Source organism: Psammomys obesus, unplaced genomic scaffold (genome assembly GCF_907164565.1).
Source record: "Psammomys obesus unplaced genomic scaffold, mPsaObe1.curated_primary_1811, whole genome shotgun sequence".
Taxonomy (NCBI): domain Eukaryota; kingdom Metazoa; phylum Chordata; class Mammalia; order Rodentia; family Muridae; genus Psammomys; species Psammomys obesus.
Window position 1 is genome coordinate 3,953,200 of NW_026590767.1, and position 22,857 is coordinate 3,976,056.

At 50.5% G+C, this 22,857-nt stretch overlaps 1 protein-coding gene across 1 annotated transcript in view; it reads left to right on the plus strand.

The window, feature by feature from the left end:
- Lhpp (phospholysine phosphohistidine inorganic pyrophosphate phosphatase) overlaps positions 1-22,857 on the plus strand; it is an 89,410-nt gene that overhangs the window by 31,539 nt on the left and 35,014 nt on the right. The window contains exon 6 of the mRNA XM_055608983.1: positions 5,958-6,049. Within this exon, the coding sequence (XP_055464958.1) occupies positions 5,958-6,049 (92 nt within the window). The remainder of the gene's footprint in view (positions 1-5,957; positions 6,050-22,857) is intronic.

Sequence of the window (22,857 nt, forward strand, 5' to 3'; positions counted from 1 at the left end):
TGCCAGAGGTTGAGGCATGGGTACGTCAGGACTGTCACTTCATGAGAACCTGCTCTCCTGCAGGTGGTAAAAACGTTGTAGAGCTCAGGCTGGCACAACTTCGCGGGTCAAATCACATAGAGCCAAGCCTCTGTGCAGCCCCCAGGGCAGAAGGAGAGAACTGACTCCTGGAACTCATTCCCTCCCCTCCATACATGTGCTGTGGTGCACACGCACGTGTACTTGTGCACTTGGCGGCCCAATGTCTAAATTTAAGTGCGTTGCTCCTATGCTACTTGGTGGGTTCTTTTTTCTTCTACCTTCCTCCAACCCTGTTCTTCTTCCTTTTCAACCCCCTAATACTAGATAGGAGCAAGAAAAAAAAAAAGGTAGAGGAGAAAGGGGTCATTATTTGATTACTTCCTGCTGATGAGGGGTGTCCAGCTCCTTGGGGCAACTTTGATCTTTGCCATCAGGATATCTAATTTCTTCTTCTTTGTACACGGCTACTTACAAACCGCAACCAACAACATCCAACCCCCAACCAGCAACCCACCCACTAGGGCCCTAACATTTATATATCCTCTGAAATGTTTCCAGAATTCCAAGCATCAAAAACTCGCAGAAACTGTCTGCAGCCGGAAAAATCATGGCCCCTGGCTGAGCATGAGGCAAATCATAGTCATCTGCAGCAAAGCAGCTGCATCTCCCTACACCTGGGATTAAAATGAAAACATATTTTTATAACCTTGCTGTGTTTTTTAAAAGAATCCAAAATTCTCACTCGTCATTAGCTGTGTGTCTTCTTCATTGTCATTCTGTCCTGGCCTCAGCCTGCCATTTTGCTGAAATGCTTGCTAGAGTTTTTTGAATCTTGGGATGTGTACACATTATAAGACAATTTCACTTAACCGTATGCACCCACAAGTAATAATCCCTGTTTCTGTATTTTGTTGTTGTTGTTGATGATGAAAATGGCTTGTGACAGGGCTGCAGGTTGCTCGGGTGCCAGGTCGTGGCACAGCTTGACTGTTTTGAGCGGCCCTAATCAATACAGTCATCACTGCCATTCCCTTGGTAATGGCTCTGCAGAGATGTTTTGAGTCTGAGCTCCAGCGGTGACAGCCGCCAATCCAATTTCCACCTGATCTTTCCCAAACAGCCTAGAACCAGCAGAAGGCGGGAGTTACCCTGCATGATTGGAAAGTCAACCCCCTTAGAGGTAATTAGGCTCTTTCTAGGGTCCAGAAGTCTGGAGAAGACTTCTCGGAATACCACAGGCTGTGGTGGAAGCTCACTGTGCACTGGCGATGTATTGCAGCCTCCCTGGCCTCCACCTGCTGGGCATGGTAGCACCACCCTCGTTCACATGTGGCGAAGTCTCAAATGTCTCCAGAGATTGTCCTGGGGAGAACCACAGTACTGTGGGCACAGGCTCAGAAAAGCCTAGAACCAGGCTCTCAAGATGGCTCAGTGGGGGAAAGCGCTTTGGTATACAATCATCAGGACCTGACTTCAAGCCCCAGAACCCACATAAAAGTGGGAGAGAACTTCCTGCACCAACCCCCATCACACACCCTCACACACACACACACACACACACACACACACACACACACACACACGGAAAAGTAATTGAGGGCTGGTGATGGACCCCGTCATAAAAGCACTGATGATATGAGTTTGATCCCTGGTGCACGATGGAAGGAGATAGCTCATGTCTTCGAGTTGCTCTTTGACCTCCATATATACACAGTATCATGTTCATGCCCAGTGCCCACCATAAAATAATAAAAAGTGTTTAAAAAATAAAAGAGCAGTTGAGGGCCAGGCTTGTTGGCTGTCCACAGGAGACTGGGTGTAAGAAATGGACTGTGCCCTACACTATTCCTGTTTCGAAGGTCAGTCATCCAAGGTTGGGGGATTCTGTGCTTCTGGTGGGAGTGGCTTCAGTCAAGGACCATATCTATTTCCCTGCAGCCATGACTTTACGTATTTACATGGAAGCCTCCTTGCTGTGCTCATTTTCTCTGGGGATGTTGTACTCTGCCCTCTGACTGGGATTAGGAGTGTGTGTGTGTGTGTGTGTGTGTGTGTGTGTTTATAAAGCCAGGAGAGCAAAAGCCAGGAGCAGATACAGCTCTTGCACAGGACCCAGGTTTGGTTCCCAGCACCCACCCAGTGACTCACAGCCTCCTGGAACTCCAGTTCCAGGGGATCTGAGCCCTCTTCTGGACTCCTTAAGCTCCTGCACACACATGATGCACATAAAGTCACACAGGAACATGTAAGAAGAAAAAAAAAAGTCCTGTTTATCAAAGAGATCAGACATTTCAGAGAAGTACCAAGGGGGGGGAACCTCTGTCATTCCACTATCCTAGAATAACACAATTTATGCTTTGCCTTTCTAATTTTTCCCACACAAAATGAAAATAATCCTCTATCTGCTATTGAAACTATCCTCCCTTAATATTCTGTTGAGAAAACTTTCCTTTTTGCTTATTTAAGCAGTTTTGTGATGTAATTTTTGTGACTATGTAGTATTTCACCATATGTACATGTGTATATATATATATATATATATATATATATATATGTAGATATCTCTGTATATCTGTCTACATCTGTCTGTCTATCTGTCTGTGTACCTATCTGTAATCATTCCCCTGTTATTGGGGATTGGGCTTCTTCCTCATTTCCTCTTATGTATAACCCTGGTTACACACCTTTGTGTGTGCATAGTTTTGTATCTTCGTTATTATTTTCTGGATACGAGAAGCGAGGTTGTAGTGTACATCATTTATCCTGGTTTGTAAGGGTCGTGTCAGGTTGCCCACCTCTGCACATCTTTACCGACACCATTATTTTTTGCTTGCTTGTTGTTTGTTTGTTTGTTTGTTTGTTTGTTTTTGAGGCAGAGTTTCACTATATAGTCCCAGCTGGCTCAGAATTCCCTGTGTAGACCAGGCTCTTTGAGATCCACCTGCCTCTGCCTTGCAGTTGCTGGGATTAAAGTATGCCATCACACCCAGCTTCCACCTTCCAGGTTCTGGGATTACAAGGGTATGTCACCATGCTTGGTTTATCCAGTGCTGGGGACAGAAGTCAGAGCTTCTGTATACTAGGCAGGTACTTTCCTAACTAAGCACATCCCTGACCCATTTTTTTTTTCCTTTAAAATATTAAGGATCCAGTGCTAAACACGTGGCTCAGTGGTTAAGAGCACTGCCTGCTTTTCTAGAAGACACAGGTTCAATTCCCATCACCCATATGGTGGCTCCCAACTGGCTGTAACTCTAGTTCCAGGGGATCCAACACCTTCAGGTGTCCAGGGACACAAGGCATGGTGACACACAGACATTCATGCAGGCAAAACACCCATCTACATTAAAAAGGAAAAAAAAAAGATCAGCGATCCTTGCTTTTTGCCATGTTAGTGTTTATCCTTACAAATATGTTAGGCCATGGTAGAAGTGGCTTAGCAAGTGTCACCTTCAGGTCTCTGAGGTGCCTGGAAGCTGAGGGTGTAAATGTCCCTTGAGGATTCTCCTAGTGGGGTGTGTGTCCTCCCTCTCCACTGTGTCCTGTGATGGGGACACACTCCCTGCCCAGCAGGGTCCAGGGAGAGCAGACAGCTCACGAAACACAGATTTTCTTGGGGAACCCCTAGGTCCCAAAAGCCCCCAAGCATGTCACTTGTCAGGCTCCATTCTTCTGAGAGCCTGGGCTGGTGAGGCAGAGACCCTCAGGCAGATGGTATTGAAGGATCAAGGAACCTCCTCTCTTAGCCCAGACTGGCTTCTACCTCACTATATAGCCAACGATGACCATGAACTTGCTACTCTTGCTCTACCTCCCAAATTCCAGGATCTCAGGCATGCACTACCTCGCCTGTTTTGTGTGGTGCTGGGGGATTGAATGTAGGTCTTCCTATACTCTAGACAAGTGCTCTACTGACCGATCTACATACTAGCCCCAGAGTGTGCTTTACAAATCAAACCACAAAACCTGCCCTTTTTGGATGGGCAGCCTTCTGCAGCTCTCTGCATTTCTGGGTTCTCCTCGAGTCCAGCCATTCGGTTTTGAATGTCTGTCTCCACTCTATCACATCATAGTCAGAAAGGAGTAAGCGCCAGGCCTGACAGGTAGAGGTTGTTTTTTTTTTCTTCTTCTTTTTATTTTTATTTCCCCTGACAGCCCACCTCTTGACCTCCATCTTCTTGCCAATGATTTTTTAAATCCTAAATGATTTGGTAATAATTGCTCCTCTTTGGGGTGATTATTGCCCTTCACTGATGGTAAATCTGTAAATTCCCTGGGGTCCCGAGAGCATTTTGGTATGCGGAGCCCACAAGCTGGCCCAGACAGGCTTCACTGCACATCCCACTGGCTGCCCATGTCTAGTCCCAGCTCCCTGCCACCCTCGTCTCCATTTCCTGGGGCTCTGCTCTATGCTGGCATCATGTCATTGTCCAAAGCACCCATCCCGCAGATGGTCTTCCAAGAGTGACATCACTTCCACGAGGGGATACGTCTTTTTCCTGATACTGTCTCCATGGGCCACACCAACAATTGCCAGCCAAAAAAGTCCCAAGAAGGCAATTTCCACTCTCTAGAGATCAGAGAAAACCACTGAGAATTTTCCAGTGTGGACTGGAACTTGGCACCCCTTTGCCTCCCAACTGGTTCCCTTCTTTGCCAGGCAGTCCCCGTCTGCCTTCCTGTCCGTGAATTCCATTACCATTTCTATTTCCCACCACCCTTCCATCTGTTTCTCCCTCTACATGATTCCCTTTCCAGTGTCAGGACCTATAGCCATACATGTATGTAAATGCACACACGCGCACACACACGTTTTCAACTTCAGATTCTGCTTATGAGAGGACACGTTCTCTGTTTGCCTTTCCAAGTTTGGTTTGTTTTCCTTAATGTAATGGTTTCTAGCTGCGTCTATTACAGATGACACCGTTAATACTGTCACACTGGAGACCAAACCTCCAGCACACATACCTTTGGGAGACGCCTTCGAACCATATCCAAACCACAGTGGCTCTGCAGTTCTGCTGTGTCCTCACGTGGCCTTTGCTGCGCTTGTATGGAGACGGCTATGGGGTCTCTTTATCCTCCAGTAAGGACCCCAGTCACACTGGGTCAGAATTGCTCCACCCTTGACCTCATGGAATCTAAGTTACCTCCACAAGAGCCCTTTCTATGTACTCACACCTGACTTTAGGCCTTGCTGGCTTGGGAGGACACAGCCCAGTCGTTACATCCCTCCTACACCTGCACTGTGAGAACACTGAATGAAGGCAGGAGGCCGGGCTAGCCATGGAGCCACCTCAGTTGCTACTTGTGCCTCAAAAGACACATCCCTTCTTGACTGATGCCCATTGCCTTGAGAACCGTTGGTTCTGAGAGTTTGCCTAGTCTGGGGGGTTGTTTCAGGAGGGAGGAGGAACGTACCTCACAGACTGCTTCTGAAACCCTATCCAGTAGCATAGGGTGTGTGTGGTGTCTGTGTGTGTGTTTCAATTTTGATTTTTATAAGTAGTCTCTTCACAATTGAAAGCAAACCTTTTGAACTGAGGGCTGTGAAGACTTTACCAGAATTGGTTTTCACAGTGCAGTCACCTAGTCCCAGAGTATTTAGCATCAGGTAAGATACGGCCTGCTCCGTGGGGGTGGGTGCTCCTCATGTCCTCAAGGCACCAAATCACTTTGACAGCGGCTGATTGATTTCACACTGAATAAAAATATACTGGTCATGGCCCAGGGGAGGCAGCAGGAGATATATTCAAGGTGGGCTGACTTTAAATCAATACAATGACAATATTATGTTGTTTAATTTGGACGCTAGTGGCTTTAAACATCAAATCAAGCAGTTTATTATGTCAAGAAAAAAGAAAGAAAGAAAGATATGAAAAACCCAGGAATAAAACTTTCCTGACATAACTTCCGACATATTTCACTTCTGACAGGCCATCATGATTGGCGATGACATCGTGGGTGACGTTGGCGGTGCCCAGCAGTGTGGAATGAGAGCGCTGCAGGTGCGGACGGGGAAGTTCAGGTCAGTGCCCATGGCTGCTTCATTCACCTGCCCTTCTCTGGACCTTGCCAGGGCGACTGCCTTCTTGTTTTGTTCTGTTTTCCAAACAAACAGTGTATGGACATCTATGGCTTTTCTATAGCTGGCCCTAAGGAAGAAAGCCCTGTCCCTAACTGTGTGATGGAAGTGACGCAGAGTGGCCCTCCATGCAGAGCCTGGACTTCGAGGCAGATGTGAATCCGTGTGGAGCGAGGGTAAAGATGTGAAGCTTCCGCCCGTCCTAGTTCTGTGGCCAGGGAATTGGGCTGACTTTGTTCATGCCCCTTTGGGCAGTGTGCTCAGAACCTTTGCAGCCATTGGGGTTACAACTGGCCTCACCCTGGCTCCTCTCCTCCTTTTTTCCACTCTCCCCAACCTTTGCGAGGCATAGCGCCTAGAGACTACAGACAGCTGGGTCTGAGGTTTATGATTTAGTTGCTGAGTCTCCCTGTGATGATTGGGCTTGCTTAGCCATTGAGAGTGTCTCATGCATCGGCAGTGTCCTGCTTATTTATTTATATATATTTATTAATACATTTTTATTATAAAATTACACAATTTCTTTATTTTCCTCTCTCTATCCCCTATTTTATATTCTGAGATGGGCTTGCATGTAGCCCATCTTGCTATGTGGCCAAAATTGATCTGGACCTTTTGAGCCTCCCGCCTCTACCTTCCAAGTATTGGGATTAAAACAGTGTGTCACCATTCCTAATTTATGCTGTTCTGGGGATCAAACCAAGGGCTCTGTGCATTCTCAGCAATAACTCTACCATCCCAGCCCCTGCCTTGCTTGTTTTCAGTGGATTCCCCTGTGGCCAGGCCATTCAAACAAAACACTGTTTTGTCAGTGCTGGAGAGACATGGTAAGAACATGGTTACCTGGGTTTGACGGACAGTAGGTCAGTCACACACATCTGAATGATCATCTTGGGCAAGGCTAGGATCCATCAGTGGCCTGACTTTCACTATGATATCCTTCCTGGGTGAGACACCTGAGGGAGCCATGAGTTGAAGCAATCTGTGAGCTTGGCATGAGTCTCAGCACTCCTGGGGGCTGGAGTCAGGAAGCTACTTCGGGACTCTCGTAGTGTGGAAGTGCCTTTGAGGCCCCAGCATACCTGAAATGCAGATTTTCTTTCTTCCCCAGCCCCTCAGAGGGCAGTTTTGGCCTGAGGGAGCCCTGCTCATAAGCCACAAAAGTATTCTTCTCAAGTGGCTCGCCTCTCCCCTAATGTAACACAGTTCCTCATCCTGAAGACAAGAAACAGTCTCTCACAGTTCTGGAGGCTGGAGTGACCAAGATCAAGCTGCCAATAGGTTCAGTGTCTGATTCTAAGATGGCTCTGGATGTGTCTTCCTGCATCCACAAAGGAGGAGGGATAGTGAATCCTAACATGTGATAGAAAGCAGAGAGCCCACTCCCTCAAGCCTTCTCACGAGGTTTCAATCCTCATGACCAAACACCTCTCAACCCGCCCCCCGCCCAACACTGTTGTACCAAGGATTAATATTCAGGCCATAGCAGACCTTAAGGACCCTGATCTCCACCCCTCAGAATTGCAGAGCCTGATTCTGCCATGCTCCCAGCCAGAGGCAGTGGCAGTGGGACCCAGCATCCTTCGTTGGCTATGCTCGCTCAGCAGCTGGGAGCCCAGCTAGCACATGTTCAGTGTGTGTCTCAGCTTTAGTGGCCAAACACGTGAGTGACACTTTTGTATTCAAAAACCCAGAAGTAGGGCTACTCTAGTTCATTAAGGAAAAAGTCTTAATTGAGTAAATGTGTCCTTAGCTGGGGCCCATCTGGTCAGTCTGAACCCAGAATCTACCCAGATTCTGTAACGCAGAATCTACCGTGGCTTTACTCTTGGCTGGGACAAGCCTCTAGGCTGCAGAGTCTCTGAGGAAGACCCCACACATAGCAGGGAGGCCTACACACAAATAGGATTGGGGGGTACACCCACTGTAGTTCCCTAGGTGTGGGTACTTTGCAGAGTGTAGTTATCTGTGTGCCATTCAGAGGGAAGTGTCAGTGGGGCGGGGTGTAGCTCAGCATGTGGGAGGCCCTAGACCCGACCCGCCGCACTGTGAAACTCCAAGTCAGCAGAAGAGAAAGGATGTCCACGTGGTGAAGCTTGCACTGGACAGAGAATTCTCTCCTGAGGACGAAATCTTCTCAGCAGAATCGAGTGCGCGGCTACTGTTTCAGGCTTACCTTTATTACAAAATTATATTGTGTAACGTATATTTTTCTTGACTGTTTCTGGCATCTTCCTGTAACTATGAAGTTTCATCTAGGGCCTGGCGCATGCCAGGTCCTCCGCTGGTGGCTAGGGTTGGTGACCATGCTGCTGTGGGTAATTGCCACCAGGCTTCTTGAAATTGACCCCTTGCCCTGGTTCCGCAGGGCAGGACTTGTTTGTCAAGAGGCATCTGCTCCTTTGCTAGCTTGGAGGATAGTAAAATAAGACTCACAATTCTTGGGCTGGAGAGGTGGCTCAGCGGTTAAGAGCACTTGGCTACTATTCCCAAGGTCCTGAGTTCGACTCCCAGCACCCACATGGTAGCTCACAAACATCTGAAATGGGATCTGCTTCCCCCTTCTGGTAAGCGTATACGTAAAATACATGAATAAATATATCTTAGAAAAAGAGAATCTTAATTCTTACAAGGGAGCATCTGGGTCACCACGGCGAGGCCACCCCGGCGTAAGAGGCTCAGTGTGCACTGTTGTACATGAGCATTAGAGGACGAGCAGTCTAGAAGTTACGGTCCTAGAAACACTGCCAGATAGGAAAGTCAGAGTGGCTTGAAACTGACTTGTCCCGGTGGGAGGAAAGCAAGCCCAGCACTGAGTTTCTATGCTGAAGACAGAATGTTGACACTTGCTGTCAGTGGCCCTACTAAGAGAGGGAACCCTAACTCTGACCCTGACCCTGACCCTGACCCTACTTCTAGCCCTAACTTTTCATATGTTATACTTACTATCGGTGGATTACCTGGCAAACCTTCGTCTAACCCTAACCCTAAGCTTTTGTGGCTGGAGCCGTGTTTGTTCCTGCACTGGCCTTTTTTACTGCAGACGACACTCTGATTAACAGATGCCCCGTCAGGTGATCTGACGGCACACTGGTGGCCATAGGGGCCCCGTGTTCCTCCAGCAGCCTCTCTGGCACCCTGCACTCTGCCCCCTGCAATGTGTGCCCTCAGTGTGTACCAGTGGGCGGCCTCTGCATTCAGACATGCTCAGGTCCCTTTCTCTCCTCATCTTGTCCCTTCTAGACATAATCAGGTCCTAAGACCAGCTATTGATGAGCTGGCCGGGTTTACAGAAAGGCCTGGCTTTGAGAGCCTCTGACCCACAGAGCAGGTCCTCTGAGTCATTTGACCTCATCCTTACACTGGGGAGGTTCCATCATTGTGCCTGTGACGATGCACGCTGGTTCTGGTTTCCAGCCTGCACTTTTCTGAAAGGCGAATGGAAACTCTGAGTTACCTTTAGCTCCTGCTGGGTTCAAATGGAGTGCTGGAAGGGCCCTCACATATTCCTTAAAGAAACTATACCCAAGAAGGTGTATCAGAGCCAACCCAGCTGCCTGGAGTAGGGTGAGTCCCCTCCCCTTCCCTAGAGTTCACCCCAGAGGCTAGTGACTGTCTTACCCAGAAGACTGGAGAAGGACTGAGTGCCAGAGATGATTAAAGGGTCCCAGGCGGCCGCATTAGGCTAACAATGGCCTACCTCTGTGACATTAGACTCTTTCTGTGTACTCTGGCTCCTAGGACAGTGCTGGAGGCTGGCCCAATTTCCTGTTGATAAAAAGGAGAAATGGAGCACTCTCAGAGGGATCATAGAGCCCCCAATAGCATTGTGCCACCTCCATTTGCAGATGCAGAAACTGAGACCTTAGTAGAGCAGGGACATTGGTGTTGGGCTGTCCTGCCACTCAAGCCACCCGCTCCGTGGAGAAGGGACTTCATTTGCTCTCACACTCATACCTAAGTTCCACATGCCAGCTGAAAGGTTCAAGTTTCCTAGTGTATCTAGGCAAATCTGCTTGCCTTGGCCTTATCTGGACAGTATTGGGGAGGGTGTAGCCCCAGGGAATATATTAGAGCACCAGCTAGGAGGTCAGCATCCAAGATGCATTGGCCTTCTCTAATCCAGCCCCCCCCCCCCCCCCCAGCCCCCCCCCTCCCCCCCCCCCCCCCCCCCCCCCCCCCCCATTGTTCTTTCCTTAAAATCCACCTCAGCATCCTTTACCTGGGCCTCCTTGAGGATCTCTACAGTCTACTTTCCTTTTCCTCTTTCATGCTCTGGCCACAAGAGGGCACTTTGTCACCAGGTTCTGGGAGAGCCAACCCTTTCTGAGTTCTGGACTTGAACACACAAGACCATGAGGCCCCAGTGCACACTCAAAAGCACTCACAGCCAGCTGCCCCCTCCCCCCCTTGCCCCGTTCACTCACATATTCACATCCATACCCCTGAACTCCCAACTCACTCCCAGGCATGCTCACCCGCTCTTGCTCCCCTGCTGCTGTGCGTCTTTGTTACATTTGAGGTCAGGCTGGCTTGCTAGACTCAGGTCAGGCTAGGGTCTCAAGAACCAAAGCAGGTTCTGTGACCCATGGAGGCTTCCCTTTTGTTCTTCTCCAGCTGGTACCTTCACAGGGGGAGAGTCCTGAGAACTGTGCCCCGGGCCTGGGGTCCCTGTGTCAGGACAGTCCTTGTTCACCAAGTCCCCTACTGTCCCTTCCTCATTCTTTCTTGAGCCCTTTGTCATGCTGTGCCCCTCCACCCCTATTCCCAAGTGTCTCCACACCCCTCCTGGGTTTGCCCGGATCCTGTAAGAGCTTCCTTTATGATGGACTCTCAGTGCCCGTCAACCAGCAGGGGGCTCCACTGGCTGTGGGTGGGGTCTAGAGAGGCATGGTGACTCTCAACACCATGTGGCAAGCAGCACTAGCTTCCACACCAGGCCTATCTGTACCCCAAACATGCTCTGTTCTGGGAGCTGGGGCGATGGACTTGCCTTGCAAACATGAGGATCTGAGTTCAAATCCTCAGGACCCACAATAAAACCAGATGTATCAGTAAGCGTCTGCAAGCCCAGTGCTCCTGCAGTGAGCTAGGCAGGCATAGGAGGATCATGGGAAATTTACAGGCCAGCTAGCCTGGTGTCTGCAGCAGCAAACCACAGACCCTGTGTCTGCTTGTACCCTGACCTCCACATCGTCACACCCACACTCTCACAGATGAAAGCACACACAAAATAAAAGTAACAGAGAATTTCCACAACCTTCCTATTCCGACATAGTCTTGGGATTTTTCAAATTGATATCATTACACACTGTTCCAGAGACAATGTATAAAGATATAAAGACAGTGTGTCTTTATACACTGTTCCAAAGACAGGTCCTGCAGATCTGTCCGATTCCCAGAACTCTGGAGAGAGTCATGAAGTCCTAAGTGCCCTCCAGGCTCCTTCATGCTCGTGCACCACCCTGGCCTGGCCCTGGCTCTGTCAGGATCAATAGTTATGAAGCCCACAGGCAGCTGTCTATATGCTCTTCCCTTACAACAACACCCACTTCACTCTGTGGGGCCAGCAGGTGAGGGGCGGTGCTCCCAGAGTGCCATCCTTCCAGATGACCAGCGATGCCCGTTACTGATGAGGTTGGCACTGATTGCTTGGTTATGATGGTGACCAACATCGGAGGTAGGAGCTCAAGATAGTCATCAGCTACTTAGGGAGTGTGGGGTCTCTGAGGCCCTGCCTCAAGTGTAAGCCAACTTGGGTATCAGCTGCTATCCATTCCTACTTTCTCTTACTCTCTGTGGGGAGACACCAGTACCTGCTACCCAGCTGCTTTCACCCATTACTCTCAATGTTCATAGACATTTCTGGTTTGAACTGGCCATTTTTTTTATTATTATTTTGGATTTTGTTTTTTAAAGTGATAATGTGTATGGTGGGACCAGGCAGGAGGGATGTATGTGTGAGTGCAGGTGGCCACAGAGTCCAGAGGAGTCATGGGTAGTTACGAGCCACTAGATGACGGTGCTGGGGACTCAACTGAAGGTGCCCCGGAAGAGCAGGGCACACTCTTAACCAGAGTCCTCTCTTTAGAGAATGTTGCTTCTGTGATAGTTGTGGGATAATTTCATCATTTTCCCTTGGATTTAGTGTTGCCATTCATCTCTAAAAACAAGTGGTTTTTTTGCTGTCTGGTCTGTTCATGCTACCGTGAGTTCACCGCTTTCTATTTGACCCATCATGTTATGATTTCACTATTCAGATGGTCCTCACCATGTTGGCTCACATACCCTCCACCGGGCCCCGCAGCCTTTTGATGCTTTGTGCTGTTTTCTGTGCCCTTCCTGGACTTCTGGTGTTGAACGCCCTTTCAGGTTCATCTTCTGTCTTTGCCACAAACCCAGAACCAGCCATTTCTCCAGGGAGCCCTGGTTCTTTCCATCCTAAGTGCCCTGTAGATCCTAGGGTGAGAGATGCCCTCTGGGTGTCACTGTTCCTGGCCTTCCCAGTTCCTAGAGGAGGAAAAATGCACATGTGTGCTACAGCCTTCAACAGGTACATAAAGAGACGTGCTTCTCTCTGCATCCACGTGCAGTTGTGGAAATGTGAGGTACCTACCAGGGGCGCCCGGCTACAACCTTCCTTTTCCTTTTACCTTCCTCCTCCAACAGGGAGAACTTGACTCCCATTCTCTCTCCCCACCCGCTTACTTGCTCACTCCCCACTAGCCTCCTGTGGTCTTGCATGGGGAGCATGAGCTATGGCCGTCAGACTGAGCAACGGAGGCCTCCCAGCTGCCCCAGTAATGCTACTCACCGAGTGTTGGGGTGGGCAGAAGTCCACTTTCTTGGGAAGGAGCTGACCTGCTGGGGTTGGCTTCCTGGTAAAGGTTTAGCAAGGTGTTTGTCAACACGTATGTCTGGTGTCCTTAGTGAAGGCTTAGCTATGAGGATTCAGTGTCCAGGAGAAGGGGCATGTGTGGTTGGTGATAGTATGGCTGGGTATGCATCCCAAAGTTGAGGGATCTCAGATTTAGGACCTGGGCACTAATGCTGAAGAAGGCTCCAGTGATGGGGTTTGCAGGGGGTCACCCAGGAACTTGGAGCCCTCTGCTACAGAGGAAGCTTCTGCAATCTTCTAGCCTGAGGAGGGGTAGGTGGGCAGGGGAGTCTAGGGCCGGGGTGCCCAGCTTTAGAAGCCGATATGGTGACATTCCTTCAGGGCTTCAATTCTACACATAGCTGCAGCAGAGTGTCTGACTTCTCTCTCACTTTCTTTTCTTTTTTTTTTTTTTTTCTTTTCTTTTCTTTTTTGTCTCCTGTGTATAAATTATATAAATAGCCTTAGCAGAAAGTGGCAGTGCTCGTTCGTCAGCAGTGTCAGGTGGCTGGATGGGAGGCCAGGGTACTGTCAGCCTGCAGGGTGCTTTGGGCTCCAGCAGGTCCCTGCCCTCACAGTGGCTGATGTTTCCAAAGAGAAGGCACTTGCTGTCAGCAGTGGGGCTTGGACTCTCTGTCCCACCACTTTGCAGCGCAAAGGGTTCAAAGTACAGAACCAAGACAGGCCATCTCAGGGTTTCCCGGGCTGTGAATGCCAAGCTCCAATTCTGCCCCACTCTCTCAGAACCTGGGACCATGGTGAAACTTACAAGCCTCTCCCCATAGTCTAGCCTAAGCAGCTCTTTGATTCTTTTATTCCTTGACTCTTCTGGACCAGGGAAGAAGGTTACCCCGCACTTAGAAACAGAGTGAGATTGATGAGCTCTGACCTGACCTATTAAAGAGGGAGGCTGAGCTTGGGGAGCCTGTGAATAGCAGGCTGCTCTGGCCCTGGCCTTCCTGCACCTTTCTGTCAGCCTCCGCACTTCACAGTTGGGTGGGCTTATTCTGGAGTGCTCCATCAGGAGTCTTGGCTCCCAAGATGCTCATGGACAGTAGGGTCTCCAATAGTGTGAAGAAGTCAGTCCTTGGTTGTTGTTTTGTTCTGGGTGGGTGTGGGGAGGCAGGAGTTAGGAATCCTGGAGAGGAAGGGGTTAACCCTCTTGGAACCTACTAGTAAAGAGGAAGCTTAGTTTTTCCACATGAAATAGTTTAAAATAAACTCCAAGGCGCACCCAGACAGTGCTGTCACAGCCGGATGGAAAGAGGCTCACTTAAGTGCCGGGGTGGGTGGGTGTCTCAGCTGTCGTGTGCTGGTGTCTCAGCTCCTGCAGCCAACTGAGGAAGTGCCCCACAAGCCCAGTGAGCTGTGAACAGAGGGTGGGCAAGCTGAGGCATCAGGCTGACCCCTGGAATGTAGCCCTGGCTGTCCTGAAGATTGCCAGGTGCCTCAGACTCTCTGGCTTCCTAACAAAAACAATAGCCATGTCTTTAAAAGAATGTGAGGCCCACAGTCAGGTCTGTGAGGAGACAAGCCCCCGTGCTGCTCCCTGTAACAACCTAGAAAGTAAATATAGTAAATTATTTAAACTCAGTGGCCTCTGGGTTTAAATAATTCAAAATCAGGAGCAGAACAATCTCGTAGACCCTAGAGTCCATTTGATCGTAAAGTCCCCACTTCCCCCGTCTTCCTGCTGCTTTCCAGCTGTTGAGAACAGGCCAGGGCACATGGTGCTACAAAGTACTCCAGGGAGATGTTGGACATCAGGCAGTTGTCCACGTGGTGGGGTCCTCTCAACCAGGAACAGCCCCCAGGATGGAGGCTCCCGTGGTGTCATGTATTAAGGCCCAGAGACACTGGGTGGCAGGCATGCCTAGCCTGAAGCGGGCTGTGCAGTTAGGAGACAGCAGGTAGCTGGTGCAAGGCGCTGTGTGCTGTTGGTACCTCCTCTAACTGGATGCCCAGCCCAGGGCCTGCAGCCAACTCACACTGCCCCAAAGCTCCCAGATGCCAGGCTGTAGTCCTGGCAAAATGCCATCCCTCCCCTGACCCTCCAGGGTCAGGTAGCAGTAAGTCTCACCAGCTAGTAGAATGTTAGGCCATGCCAGCTAAGCTCACTCTAGTTGAACCCCTTATTTCCGGGCCTCCCTCAGGTTGATCTCCCTGTGTTCTGAGGGCAGTTGCTACAATGGGCAGCTCTAGAGCAGCTCTTTCCCAGGCACCGTGCACCCTGGCAGGACGCTCAGCGTGGCACTCTAGCCCAGCGAAGCCATGCTTCTCATTTTGCCTTGGTGGTTCCTGTGGGTTTTCTGCCGAGGCCTGGGGCTACGTGGGCTGGGCTTGCCGTGGTTTAGGAACTCATGAAGATGTTTTCATTTCTTTTGAAACCAGAAGGAAAAAGTATCTGTAGTCATCACAGCTTAAAAAAAAAAAAAAAAATGCCTGAGCACAAGTCTGGGGCACTCACCGCCTGTCTGCTCTGCCCTGAACCTATCAATCCCACATTCTCCCCACTCACCTCCTTCGCTGTCCTTAGAGGTTTCAGAGGGCATGCCTACCTGCCCTCACAGCTGCTGTCCAGCTGTGTCCTGCACATCTGGACCTCATCACCGTGGTCCTTCTGGCCCTCCTGTCCTGCAGTTCTTACTGCAGCTATGATGTAGCCACTCCGTGACCCGTGTCTTTTGCCCCCACTGTGCTGCTTGTGTCCTAGGAACAGGGTCTGCCCAGGGCAGCTCCACTGCCACACAGCGTTCATCCGGCGGCAGTGCATACCAGGGCCTCTGTCAGGCCTGTTGGAGGGATAGGTGCCCGGACACAGGTCCTTGTCCGGGGGGTGAAAAGGAGGGAGGATTTCCCCCCTTCCAGCCAGTACTCTGCAACCCTGGGGGTCAAGGCCACATATAGGATGGACAAGATACATACCGGAATCCTTGGCTGGGGGGGTCCTGTCCTCCCACCGGCTGTGTGCTCCTAGCTGGCCCAGGGAACCCCAGACTCTATCATCCTGCCCTCAGACTTACTCCATTTCCAGGGTTGAGATTCCTGTGAACACATAACAGGTGCCCATGGCTGAGGCTGCTAAGAGAATCCAAGAAGGAGGAGCTCTGAAGCCCACCAAGGCTGAGATTGGGCCCGGGGGCCTGGAAGCAGAGAGCCCTTCCTGGGTTCACTCCCCTACCTGAGAAGGGATCTGTGTAGCCAGGGCCTCGGCCACAGTGATGGCCAAGCTGTGCTCTGTCCTCCATGTCTCGTCAGGTGGAGGATTCTGTGGAGCCTGCCTAGGCCCATGCCAGCAGTCTATAGAAAAAGCCATTTCCTGCCCTCAAGATTCCATTCGTCCTTCCTGTTTTTACAGGTTTAATAGAGGCTGTAATTTTTTTTTTCTTTTTTAAAATGAAAGTGATTTTCCTGATTCTGCAAGAAATGCCTGCCCTTTGGAAAATATGGAAAAGCACAGAGGATATAATTCCCAGTCCATCTCTCTGAGGGAACCCAGTTAGCATTTTGTTCTACCTGCTTCTTTAAGAAGCAGCCATAGTCTGATGCGGTGGAGCACCTTTAATCCCAGCACTTGGAGAGACAGAGACAGGCGGATCTCTGTGAGTTCCAGACCAACCTGTTCTACAAAGTGAGTCCAGGACAGCCAAGGCTACACAGAGAGATACCCTGCATCAAAACAAAACAAAAGAAATAGAAAAGAAAGAAGCAGCAATAACAAAAAGACATGAAATGTGATTATTTATAAAATGTAGTTTTGTACTTATGAAGGGCATTTGAGCTTCACCATATTTCTGTCCTGGGGGCAGGTGAACGAACAGTGGGGAAGTGACCCTTGTGGGTGCCCAGGGTTGCATGTACCTAGGAAGCTGAAAGAGTGAAGGGGAGGTAGGGTACTTTTAGTAATGAAGGCCAGAGCTAAACTCCTACCTCCCCTGCCTTGTACGTCAGAGGAGGCCTCCCGCCCCCATACAGTGAAGAGCTGGGACGCCCCATCTGTGGTTTCTGGGAGGGAGTGGAAATTCTTCACTTCTTGGAAGTCAGGGGTGAGGACTCCGCTTCCCGCTGTGAGCCTTCATCTGAGGACAGCTCTGTGCACATGTGTCATATGCTGGCTCTGACCATATCTCCAGCCAGCCCTAGACTTAACCCTCTTGGTGGTGTGGCCTGTGTCTAGAAGCCCTGAGGGCCCAACACCAGAGGCGGCAGCCCCCCCGATGTGTCGGTCAGTTGATCTGAGGAAGTGTTCCCAATGTATGTCCCACTGTTCGTGGCCCCTGGGTTGGGGGTTTAAGTCAGAAGGCAGGCATAAGAAACATCCTGTTGGCTGTGGTCAGGGTTCTTATGCTTAAAATAACAAAACTTATTATTAATGCCTAACATGTAACAAAAACACATAGACCCTAAATGTGCACAGCTCTCTAAGCTAATGAACATTCTGGCCCTTCTAGCATTTCCTACCCTGCACCCCTCAGATGCATCTTCCTGAAAGCAAATAGGAGAGATAGTTTTGCCTGTCCCAGGACTTGCTATAAATGGAAACAAACCCTGTGTGCTGTTCTTTCTCATGGTCAGACTTCTAAAGGGGCTTCTTTCTGTCAGGCTGGCAGTCAGGCCATGTGACACCGTACTGCTGTGCATGGGGGAAGAGTCCCCCCACCTGCAGAAACCAGGAAAGAGTCACATGTTAACAAGACCTGCTTCTGGGCTGGATGGTATGGGGGTTGCAGCCACAGGACAGACATCCAGCCCAGCTTGGCGTCTTCCTGAAGAGAGTTCTGGAGGGTAACGAGGAAAGTCAGGAGGAGAAAGGCAAATGAGGAGGGAGGAGAAGAGCCCTGGCCATATTTCTGCCCTGTCCTTTTGATGCAAGGGGCTCAGGAAGCCTGTATGCCGGGGCAGGGGCCGAGTGGTACCCATTACCTATCCCACCCCTTAGGGGAACCCATTCTTCAACACTACATGTTCTGCTCCCTGATCTAAGCCAGACAGACATGCTGATTCTGTTGACTCCAGGAAGCAGCCTCCTCTCCAGACTGTCTCCATCTTTCTTCAGGGGGTGGAGCTGTTTCTTTACCTGGACCCCTAGAGCTCTAAGGAGGGAGACGGGATAAAACAGGGGACCAGATGCTGTGACTCAGCTAGGACTTCGCAAGGCCTGTCTCTCAGTGAGTCTCAAGCTTGTCTCCCAGAAGAGGCAGAGTTGGCTGTCAGGGCTATGGGGTCCGTTAGCTCTAATTCAGTCCCCCCACCCCCACACACAACTCAGGGTTGAGCATCTTAGGAAACACTTGAAATATCAGGCAGTGCCCCCAAGCTCGGGGCTTGGTGCCCTCCTGTAGCAGATCTGGATGAATAGGAGACAGCTCTGAGTGATTGTTGTTGAGTTCTCTGTGGACCTGGAGCAGAGGGACCCTGGATGGATCCTAATGGTGGCAGCAGGCAGGAAATGGCCACATAGTGTCACCGGGTCAACCCCAGTTCACACTACAGAATTTATTGACTCCCCCATCCCATCCCATGTAAGCACAGAGCCCTCCCAACCCACCTGTCTTGGCTCATTTGCACTGCTCTAACTGAACCAGAGAACAGTGATCAACAGACAGCAGAAGCCTGCCCAAGGCTTTGTCACAGGTAAGGACTTTCATGCTCTATCCTCACAAGATGAGAGAACAGAAAAGCAACTAAGAGAGGGAATATTTTGAAACCCCTTTGAAGCCTCATCACAATTAACTCAACATCATTCACCGTTGGGGAGGCCTCAAGGCTTTATTACCTCCTAAAGGCCCAGTTCTTGAAACCAACACATGGCTATGCCTAGGAAGGAACATACCAAAACCTGGCCCATCTGCAGAGCCCACCTCCTCTGAGGGTCCATTAGGACGGCAACACCCAGGCATCCGGACCGCTGAAGCTAGGCAGTGTTCAGGCAGCTGTTGTCGTGTCATGACCCACAACCCTCCCTATGGGAGAGTGATGGCTGTTGATAGTTCATCCCCAGGTGGTCTGGTACAATTCAGCCAAGAATGAGTGTAGCAACCTGTGCAGCACTCCGCTGTGCTGGCAGAGTGGCTTGTCCCTCAGTGTCTCACCTCCCAGGACATCCTAGGGTTAAATCTGACAGCAGGCATTATGAATGGGTACCCAGCAGGCCTGTAGTCTGGCTGTGGCTGTTCTTGGAACGTCATGGAAGGCAATCTCAGTGGAGTATATGGATCCATGTGGGTACGACACGTGTGAGCCACATTGTGACTAAGGCCTGGGGGACTCGGGTCGAGAGGGGGTTACAGCCTCAGCCCTTGCTGGCCCCTCAGTGAGGAAGGCACCCAAGTCCTGGGGAGAGCCGAATCCTTGGGGCAACAGGAGCCAGTTTTGGGTACTGTAGCCTTGGCTTGCTGCTCACCATCTTGAAGCATCTGGTAGACAGGATGTTTGGCAGTGCCAGCTTCTGGAAGCATTACAGACAAAATAGCAATAGCCCTGTAACCTGGTTAGAGTTGCCCTGAAGTGTGACTAAGGCTCCACAGGATGATGACAGTGTTCAGGCAGCTGTTGTCAGTCACCTGTAGGCACGCCCTTCGGTCCAGCAGTCCCCTGAGAGTAACATTTGAGCTGTTGCTTTTGGTGGGATGGGAGAGGGCTTCCCATTACAGACACACAGGATGCACTTTCTTATGTCACGTTTTACTACTGTTCCTAATTTCCCACTTAAATGTGTAGACATAAGAGTCACTGTTTCTTTTAATTCTGTTTATCCATGTCTGTGGACAGAAGACATGTCCTAGAAAAGTCCACAGCCTGCCCTTCTCAGTGTCCATATGTGGAATTTGAACAAGCAGAAGTGAGCCCCTGCCGTCCTCTATAGGGCTGTTACCATTCCTGACCTCCTTTGGCTTGTGTCGAGGTGTGAAGGCCACCACATTGGCCAACAGCCTTGGCCTCTGAGCAGAAGAATTCAGGCCTTGTGGGCCATGCTGGGCTGGACTTAGGAACTAGCAAGAGAGACAGCATCTGGAGGATTAAGAGCTCACTATGCCTTCATGAGCCTCCCCAATGAGGACAGCGTAGGAGCCCCGTCTCTCAAGGAGGTGGGGATACACCACAGTCTTTTAATTCACAGCCCACCGGGCAAAGATGGTTTCCCTCCTAACTTGGGGTATGTATGACTATCATTATCAAGTGTAGTGTCATGGAGGAAGGGTAGGGTAACCTGAGCACTGGGCCCTCTGCCCACTGTGCCCTGTTATGATAGATGGGGATGGAAGGGGAACATAGATAGAAGACAGAAGAGCAACAGGGAGGGCCAAAGCAGCCAGCCCCACAGTGCAGGGGAGGACTGGGCTGCCTGTGGCAGGTAGAAAGGCTGGGTGGCAGCCTACAGGAGTCCATGGCCGTGTGGCCATTAACAAGCTGGCACATATAAGGCACAGCAGGCAGCCTAGCCACAGGACCATCAGCCATATTGACTATCTCAGTGGCAAGGCCAGGTGGGAGGGAACGGCTTGTTTCTGGAAGCCCAAGCTAGCTGGTCACCCCCTGAGTGCCGGACTCTTAGCCTCTGACCCCAGGTGCTAAGGTGGAGAGGGCATGGCAATGTGGTTTTCTCTGTGACTTCATCCCTGGAGACTAGCCCAACCCACAGGGACACAGAGGCCACAGCTCTTCTACCCAGTCCATCAAAGACGTCGCTCTCTGTCCCGGGGACTGTACCATGTCCCAGCTTGATCTCATACATCTCTGACCCCCTCCATTACATCCCATCACTTGAGCTCTACCTATGCACCCCACCAGCCTCAACCCCAGTGTCCCCATAAAAAGAGAAGGGCAGGCAGGAGAGCCCTGCATGCAGCCCAAGCCCACGGGAACCAGGAAGGAGGGGTCAGAACTGCGTGGGAGAGAGGCTGTTCTGGAGAGTCTGGGACGTTGCTGTTACAGTATGACTGCCATATGGGTGGCAGAAGGGCTCCTTAGGGTTCTGGGGAGAGGGCTCAGTTGGCAAAGAGCTTGCCACACAAACACGAGGACCTAAATTCAGTCCCTGAAAATCACATAAAAAGATCTGGATATGACGATGTACGCTTGAATCTCAGCAGAAGGGAGGCAGAGGCCAGGGAATCCCTGGGTTCCACCGGATTGCCTGCCTAGCCACTGGGGAGTTTGGGGCAAAGTAAGAGACATGTCAAATCAAGGTGGGGCACACTGATGGTAACACCTGAAGTTGTCAAGTGTGCACTTACACACACACACACACACACACACTCTCTCTCTCTCTCTCTCTCTCTCTCTCTCTCTCTCTCTCTCTCACGGGCCTCCTGGGAAGAGGTAAGAATCCAGGGCTCATGGCAACCTGCCGGCTTGGGCTTCCAGAGACATGTGGTCTGTCCTTCCTTCTTCCTCCCTCCCAACTTCAAAGCCCCTCAGTCTGAATAGTGGGGAGCAGCCTTCAGGATAAAGCCCTAAAGAGCCAGCATTTCAGCAGTGTGACCCTGAGGACTCAGAATGGTGCCTTGGCTAATTTATATGCTATACATTTGGAGTTTTAGTGGAGCATAATTGTAATCCATATGCCTGTTAAGGTAATTACACTTATAAACCTAATATAATCCATAGATCAATGGGTTTGGAGCTAATTAAGGCAACCGTAATTAACATTTACAAAACCCTTGCAATTACTGGATATCCTCTAAGCTGGCCTTCTGAGCTGATAATGAGCGCCGCTCAGCAGTCTTTATTCTGCACACTGGGGCCTTTTGGGTTCCTCTGTGAGGAGGGGTCAGCACCTGCTGTTACCACCCCCAGGGCTCTGAGGCAGGTCCCTGCCAGGATCATGGCGGCTGGAGGAAGCAGGCTCACGTGCCTTATTTTCTGGCCAGTTGATTCCCTCAACAAAGGACATTTTGGAGAAAGGGGGAAACAGATGTACTAAACTCTCAAACCCAAGACAGAGTCCTCCTCTGGGAAATATGGAGCTTCCCCAGGCTCAGAAGGATGACCTGAGGTCTCCCCTCAGTCCCGTCTGTCCACAGCATGTGGTTCCTGCCCCGAGTGGAAGGCCTTCAGGAAGCCCAGACAGCAAACAGAAAGGTGATGTACTGCTGCACCAAGAAGCCAGGCAGAGGTCCTCTGTCAGCCCCACCCTGCCTGGGAGAGCCGAAAAGCCCCCGCTTTCCAGGCCCCTACTTTAAAAGAATCACCGAAGCTGCCCTGTTGAGGATCCTTCATCCCTGATTAAGGAGGAATGGGAGTTCCCACTGTCCTCCAAACATGTCCCCTGGGCCCTTTGGCACTCCTGGCAGCATCCCGTGGGCCCTGTGTGAGCAAGTCTGGTATGGAGGAGAGGCTACTTCAGGCCTGTGTGCAGAAGGATTTGGGAAGGGGCTGTTGGCTTGGGCACCTGGCTGGGGTGTTTTTTTTTTTTTTACCTCTTTTTAACTCAGTATGTAATGGGGATATGAAGATAAATACAGTGGGCACAACTGGGCGAGGTGGCACACACCTTTCATCCTAGCAACCCGAGGTCGAGGCAGGGAGATCTCTGTGAGTTTGAAGTCCACCTGGCTTACAGAGTGGCTTCCTATACAGAGAAACCCTGTCTCAAAAAAGCAAAACCAAAACAATAACAACAAAAACCCAAAATAAAGCCTCTCAGTGGAGAGCCTTGTACACAGTAAGCACCCACGCGCTGTACCTGCTGTACCTAGTACTCTTGCTGTCTACATTGACCAGGAGGCCAGGGTCAAGCGGGGCAGGGGGCAGGGGCATCTGGGGCCAGTGCTTGTGTCTTGCTGCTGTCTCTGGGTCTGTGGTCACATTGTGGGTCCTCTCCTCTCATCATTTCTATACTTTTTCATTTCATTTCTGGGCTGCCAAGTAT